We start from the raw sequence: 8072 nt of genomic DNA, 5'->3' as shown, positions 1-8072 counted from the left end.
GAAGACATTAGAGAGTACTTGCACAAAGTAAACACTGTCCCACCGTCATATAATACTGGCAAACTCTGCACTGAAGATCCAGTATCTGTTTCGAGACAGTTTTCTCTAAAGTTTAACGAAATGTTTAATAAAGTATTAATCAAGGGACAGGTTTTGGGCCAGGTTAGAGAGTTCTATTATAAGAAAGAATACCAGGCCAGAGGAGCTCCTCACTATCACTGTTTAATCTGGATAGCCAACACTCCAGTTGTTAGGGAGAGTAGCGCCGAAGATGTCGTCAGATTCATAGACGAAAGAGTAACCTGTAACATACCAAGATACCTGCCCAGAATTACACAAAATTGTTACGAGGTACCAGTTACACAAGTGCAGCAATTACTGTAAGAAAAAGAGAAAGTTCAGTAAAAACGTATTTGTTACAATGTGCAAATTTGGATTTCGTTGCCCAGTTTCTGAAGAGACTGTACTGAAAAATGTCCAACAAAGCATGAAAGCAGAGAAAACGATATATCACCTTAAACGGAGCGAGGAAGAAGTGAGAGTCAACGATTACAATCCTCTGCTTCTATTATTATGGAAGGCTAATATCGATGTATCCTTTACCAGTGTGTTCTCTTGCTCTGGCCGATTATGTGAGTGGCTACGTGACAAAGGCAGAAAGAGGTCACATGCAGGATCTGTGGCAAGACATCTTAGATGATAGAGGCATCTACAATAAATTGTTTAGAATCGGCATAAGATGTCTCGACAGCCGACCCATTGGACTATACGAAACATGTGATATATTACTCGGTGAGCCACTTTGTAGAAAATCGAGAGAGGTATCATGGATCGATGTAAAAATGCCGCATAAAAGAAAGCGAAATTTAACAAAGAAACTCTGTGAAGTTGAAGAAATAGCAGCAAATGATCCATCAACTGAAGACTTTTATGGGGAAGGCCTTGTCACTCACTTTTATCCAAACAGAGCCCAAGAACATGAAGAATATTGCCTTTATGACTTTGTAGCCAAACTCACTTACAAGGGCAAAGATAAAAATGGTGAACGAATCTATAGACCACTACAGAAAGAGCGCCTTCCTAACTTTATTGATTTCGAAGTCTATAAAGAAAATCAGAGAGACAGTTTCTATTATGCCATCACTTTCCTTTTCGTGCCGTTTAGAAATGAGGATGAATTAGTTCATGATGGTGAAACTGTCCAAGAAGCATTCGATCGCCACATTGTCGACCACGAAAGGTGTGTCGAAGCAAATGAGAAATTCAGAAAGTTGCTCAGATGTAGCGAGAAATTAAGACATACAAGATGCCAGAGCAGCAAACAGAGAAGAGGAAAATGATGTGGAAGACGACGATCCACAACTGATGGGACAGATTAAAGATACAATGAATGACGTGAGAGATATGGACACTGGATCTGGTCTCACTCTGCAAGAGAGAGAATCGATGCTAAATGTAGACCAAAAACGCATCTTTAATCACGTAAAAGCTCATCTCTTGAGGCAAATTCAATACGAAAATAAATCGAAACAAGAGAAGGAGCAATCAGAAAGTGTAAAACCGTTGCACATGTTCATCAGTGGTGTAGGTGGCACCGGCAAATCTTTTCATATTGAGGCAATTAAAGCACTAGTGAAAAGCCTCTGGTCAACACTGACCAAACACACATGTGCAGTTTGTGCTCCAACAGGATTGGCAGCTTACAATGTGGGAGGTGTGACAGCACACAGACTGTTTCAGCTGCCAATAGAACATGATGGACAATGTGCTTCATACTGGTCCATACCAAAGGCTAGTCACAAAGTAATGAAAACAGAACTTCAGGATCTGAAAATGGTAATCATTGATGAAGTGTCCATGGTTTCTAGCCTCAATCTAACTTACATACACTTGAGAATGAATGACTTATTCGAATCAGACGAATGGTTTGGTGGCAAGAATGTCCTCTTTGTAAGTGACATCCTTCAATTGCCACCAGTTTGTGGACAACCAGTGTTTGACAAAGTAACAGCATCAACACTGAAATACAGACTTGGTAGTATGGGTGCAGTGAACATATGGCATGATACTGTCACCTATGACGAATTGACAATAAATTAATGGCAAAAAACAGACCAGAAATTTTCGGAAATGTTGGACAAAGTGAGACGTGGCTTTCCAGACGATGAGACTCTCGCTACACTTTCCGGAAGGGTATTTTCGATGCCCATTGAGAAAAAAATTAAAATATTACAACAGGGTGGTAACACCCCAGTTTGCTGTTTCCAAAAGTAGACATGTGCAAAGAATTTAATTAAACAATGCTGGCTGATCTATCAAGTCCTACCATAAAAAATAAGAGCCACAATTTTAATTGATGGTACTGGCAACATACATGTACGTAGAAAGAAAGATGATGATGATTTAGAACAAAAGGTTGAGAAAAAGTTAAAAGAATTAAATAAAGATATTAACAATACTGGTGGTTTGGAAGCCAAATTAAAATTGGCTGTGGGGGCTAGAGTAATGTTGCATTGCAATGTAAATGTTGAAAAAGGATTAGTAAATGGAGCACTTGGTACAGTGCAGGCCATTTCAGAAACAGGCATAACAGTTAATTTTGATAGAATAACTGATCATTGTGAGATTGAAAAAGTGAAGAGAAAGTTTATGGTAATGAAAAATGTTTTATGTGTATAGAAGCCAGTTTCCTTTGATATTAGATTTTGCTGTTACCATACACAAATGCCAGGGACTGTCACTAGATAATGCAATCATTGATCTCTCTGAAAATGTATTTTGTGCAGGAATGGCTTACGTTGCTCTATCACGAGTACGAATACTGTCTGGTGTCCATTTGACATGTTTCAACCCCAAATCATTGATGGTTTCCTCTTGTAGCATAAAAGAATTAAACAGGTTGAGACAATTGTACAGGCCAGACCTCCCACAATATGCCATTCCTACAGATTGTGGCAGTAGAAAGCATACACTTACTGGAACTATTGATGAGCCACAAGCAAAAAATCAAAAAATATGCCACCACCACAGGTAGCTCGTGATAAGAGAAGTAGGCCATCAGACAGTAAGAACAACGATAAAGCTAATTGCCCCAAAAAACCACCTATTGTTATCACTAATAATAATAATAATGACGATAGTGATGATTGTGTGATGACGGGAATGAGTACAAGACCTAGTAATTTAAAATACCATCCCCCCAATGCTGCTACTCAAAAAGCATGGTGTAATGCCCTAAACTTGGATTTGTTAAATCATACAGACCAAAGTTGGGTAGCCCAACCACAGAATTAACTGTACCCAAAGGATCTACTAATGAACCTGGTGATGGTAATTGTTTATTTAATGCTCTGTCTCATGCCATTACAGGTTCTTATATTCAGCAAAACTTCATCAGATCGGCCATTATTAGACACATGCTTACAATGGAAAATTGGCTACGTAGTTGGCTGACTCCCTATAATTCAGTAAAAGAATATATTGCTGGAGAAGGTATGGATAAGAATTACACGTGGGCGGGAGATATCGAAATGTTAACAATGGCTGATTTACTGAATGTGTACATATAGTCCTATAATGAAGAGGGGAATGCATGGGTACGTTATTCACCACTTACACGTAATGCTGATCCTAATTCACCAGCAATATACTTAACCCTTGTTAACATGAACCATTATCGTGTAGTTACATCAATAGCAGATAAAGAAATTGCTAATACTAATAACAGTGGTGATAAAAATGCATGTGATGATGACAAAAAAAAAGAAAATAAAAAGAGCAAAAAGAAACTGTCTTATGTAATTCTGGGCAAGTATTATGATTAGGAATGTGACAGGTAATGTATCTGTCAATAAATGATATGACATCTTCAGGTTTGTCCTGACCCATTTTAGGAGCATCCCTTATCCAAAGAAGGACGTGATAATGTGGAGCACCACATTGTTGGTACTCTTTTTTCCAAAAAAAGTGATCTACTTGCCCCAAAACCTGACCCTTCTTAATAAAGATTGAAAAAAATTCATGAAATATGTGAAAATTGGCGAGTTACGGAAATAGGATCTTCAGAGCATAATCTGCCATTTTCATATGAGTCAGGGACATCATTGACTTTCCTCAAATGTTCAAGAATGTCAGGAGATTCATACTCAGCACAGCTAAAAGTGCAAAAGAAAGTGGGAGATCCTATCATACAGTCAACATCTCCTTTACGTTTAAACCAGAATTGCTTAGTGCCACGTACAGACTGGAGCACAGTACATAAGCTAGCTTCCAATTCTCTGTCTGCATTGTTGAGCATATTTAGCATAGCTTGAGCTGACATGTTTTGACTGCTTGTTCTTAGTGTGTTGTATATGCCACTTTTCAGCTCCCTTAATTCTTGCTCCCATAATAAAAAGAAGACATAGGCTGGATTCTTCCTATACTTCGAGTCAACATTAAGAAGTTGAGATTTAATATACTCTGCATTAGTAAGTTTAACTGCACGAGAATGATCTGCACCGAAATTCTCAGTTGGAAAAAGAGTAGGAAAACACATGACATCAAGGTGTTTTTGACAGTTGTCTAAAGGATTTTCTCTAATTTCATTCATCTTATACTGAGAAATATCAGATTCTGTACTTAATTGATTATCCAATTGTCGAATTGTGTACGATTGAAATGAAGCAATGTCTTCTTTGGTAGCTTCTTCAACTAAAGTACTAGTGGTATCATTTGACACTTCAAGGACTTTTTTAGCAGCTTCGTCAAGAGATTCATCATCAACGGATGCGTATAGCCAGTTAATGTCTTTTAATTTCGTAATGGCTGCCTTGAGGAATGTGATGTCAATAAGAGAGCGCCAAATGAACTTTTTCTTTGTAGGTACACCATTGAGGATGATATAAAGTTAAGGATCTGCTAAATTTGGATCGTCTTGTATCTCATTAATGGTCCTTTCAGTTTTATGAAAAGGCAAGGGAAGGAAAAACAAGTTTCCCTTGAAAGCTTTGAGTGAATTATGTGACCATAATTGACAAAAGGGCCCTTATGGCCGATTTTAAAATTGATTGTTATAATGGAAAATATCAACCTGTGTGTGCTTTGTTAGACAATCATTGTTCCTAAAAGATTCATGGTAACTTTTTGCATCCTGTGGAGTAATTTTATGATAAATGGGGCTCAGGAAGTTGGATTTCTTAGGCTAGAAAGACAAATTTCACTACCTGCCATAAGGTACCTTTTGTCAATTATGGTCACATATGTTGGTACTTTTGCAGTATACGTACCAAGTCTAACTACTGTCTCGTATGCTTTTGCTCGCTGAATCAGTTGTACACTAAGTTGATCTAAATTAGGAAGCTCTTGAGGTAAATGGTCAGTTTGTAAACCATTCAAAACGCAGCATGCTGGCATTTGATTTTTCTTAACAATACTATTTTTACAATATGGACAAATATAAAACACATCAATTGGATAAGGGGGATTGTGTGATGTGATGTACTGAAACAGTTGCTGCAAAATAGGATTTGAGGATGTGGCACGGTCAATCATAGACATTGTATCACGTCTAAGTAACATTTCACAGCTGCAGCAAGGACAGTCATAAAAAGTATAGATTGCTTTTTGATATTTATCAATTGATGAAGCATGTTCAACAAGAAGCTTAGGCTCAAGTTCTGGATCTCTTAGACCAGTATTGTCAGAACATGCTATATAGTCAGAATTTTTATTATCGTCTTGTGTGAATAGACTATCAAAAGAGTGAATGCCCGTAAGTTTCAAAAGCTCATTATAATCACCTCCTTCAAGTGCACAGTTAAAAGCCATTATATTACCATAATTACGTAGCACTTGATAAATTTGCCTTAAAAGTACTCTGAGAGCAGAGGAATGAACTAAAGCTGATCTGAAAATCCTTAACTTACTGTAACATTCTGAATCTTCATCATAGCAAGACATGCTGTGACCTTGATGCCTAAACTCTATAGTAACATCACTATCAATATTATGAGATTCGAAAAATCTTTTAGCTTACCTTTCAGTATTGCAACCATGATCAATGGTATATAAATAGTCCATCAGTACATTGATGGGTTTTTTAAATACATCAAAGATTTCCAAAATAACATTAATTTCAAGATCATTCAGTTGCTTGCAATTATTAGTGCATTTCCATTGTTTAGTCCACTCTTTAAACAATGGAATTCAGCAAAATGGCACTGACCGTAACAATCAACAGGAATAGGTGTTTTGTCACATTCCCTGTCAATTTCAATATCACTACATTCATCATGCAAATCAAATATAGCAGAACCTTGTTTCAATGCACAGGCAGCTTTGTGCTTTCTTTTTAATTGAGCAGAGGAACTTTCACTACACTTCAATTTTGTGTACTTGTAGGCTGTTTCATAAAAATATGGTTCTCCACTAGCTACATTGCAACCATCACCAAAGTCAGTCAGGCTTGCTGCTTCACAATTCTTGACTTTAAATATAGCTTTATAAAATTGTGAAACTGTCTTTGTTTTATTGCAGAGTTTACAAGTTTGGTAGCTGCATATCTACAGGCAGTATTAAACAAGGCAGCAGCAGAAATTTTTTGAGCAAAAGGATAGTTATTCTGAAAATGATATACAACTTGAGTTTCTACTGCCCAAAGTTGAAGTTTCAGTTTGCTCAAATATCTATAAACTTCAACTTTTTTGGTTTTCTCAAAATATATCTAGACTTTCTGGCAGCTCTTATTTTCTCACATCTTTTTCTATAATAAGCTCTATTCCGCCTCTGTTTCAGCAGAGGATTAGAAAGCCTCTTGGCTCTATCATAAATTGTAGCAGCTAATCTTTTTCTGTAAGGATTAGCCAAATATTTAGCTGTTTTGTTACTAGTAATTTGAAAATGATTATTGTAATAATGCATTTGTACTAACATCCTTTTTGGGGGACGATTTTTATTGAAATGAGCTTTCACTTGAGCTCGTTTCTTTTCAGGATTCTTTTTGAAGTTAGCTCTCACCTGTGCTTGCTTTTTCAAAATTTTCAACTTTGATCTCTCTTTCTTTGTGAGTTTTGGTTTTTTGCAAATTTCCCCATTACCAAAAACAGATGTACATGTACTACTTTTATTCATAGCAATATTACTATTATCATGAAGAAAAGCATTACCAATATTATCATCATCATAAAAGGCATTCACATTTACATCACCTAAACTGCGGGAAACATCAGACTCAAATACAGGGGCCTCATCAGTATTCAATTTAATCTTATTTTGACAGAGCTGATTATCTGTACGTTTTGTCCTGGCAGACTTAGGATATTTCCTTTTGCGAGGCATTATTGTAGACTAATGGGAGACAATGAGTAGAAACAAAAATTAAAAGCAGTATATGTAACATTACTATATAGACCATATAATAAGAGACAGTAAGTGGAAAGGAGCAATTAAAAGTGCCTGTATTGTGTAATACGTGTACATGTATTTTCCTCACAAGATTCGGTAAAGAAAGGAGCTAGTGGAGTGAGAAAAAAGAATTGACACTGACACAAGACACTGACTGAAAAAATGGATCACTACCAAAATTAATTAGAAATTTCAATATTTTTAATAATTATTATTTGTATCTCACATAAAAGCTAAGATGAAAAGTGAAACATACAGCTGTACAAAGAAGAAGGAATGGACCGAGGAGAAAGAATTGACACCGACACAAGACACTGACTAAATATTATTACCAAAATTAATTAAAATTTCAATATTTTGTAATAATTATTTGTATCTCACATGAAAGCTGAGATGAAAAGTGAAATATACAGCTGTACAAAAAAGGAATGGACCAAGGAGAAACAATTGACACTTACACAAGACACTGACTGCCAAAATTAATTAAAATTTCAATTTTTTGTAATAATTATTTGTATCGCACAAGAAAGCTGCGATGAAAAGTAAAGTACACAGCTGTACAAAGACAGGAAAATTAGACAGACTGTACTTACAAATGCAGGAATAGAATTGATCACGTAAGTATGATAAGTCAGCGATTGAAGCTTCAAAGTATATAACTAAGATAAATACAAATTATTATGTATAGT

The 8072-nt window shown here is 36.2% G+C and overlaps 1 protein-coding gene across 1 annotated transcript; it reads left to right on the top strand.

Moving 5' to 3' along the window:
- The first annotated feature begins 1386 nt into the window (after positions 1-1386).
- On the top strand, positions 1387-2189 carry LOC100634117 (ATP-dependent DNA helicase PIF1-like). Its single transcript, XM_011409177.2, has one exon. The coding sequence runs from the start codon at positions 1387-1389 to the stop codon at positions 2098-2100; it is 714 nt and encodes a 237-aa protein (XP_011407479.1). The 3' UTR covers positions 2101-2189.
- The last annotated feature ends 5883 nt before the right edge of the window (positions 2190-8072 follow it).

Source organism: Amphimedon queenslandica, unplaced genomic scaffold (genome assembly GCF_000090795.2).
Source record: "Amphimedon queenslandica unplaced genomic scaffold, v1.1 AMPQUscaffold_12508, whole genome shotgun sequence".
In the NCBI taxonomy this organism is placed as follows: domain Eukaryota; kingdom Metazoa; phylum Porifera; class Demospongiae; order Haplosclerida; family Niphatidae; genus Amphimedon; species Amphimedon queenslandica.
The sequence above is the reverse complement of the archived record's forward strand: the minus strand, read 5'-3'. Positions and strand labels throughout refer to the sequence as shown.

What these genes read in the sequence shown, in the direction of transcription:
- LOC100634117 (XM_011409177.2), top strand. Translation starts at nt 1,387, where the DNA reads ATGAATGACGTGAGAGATATGGACACTGGATCTGGTCTCACTCTGCAA.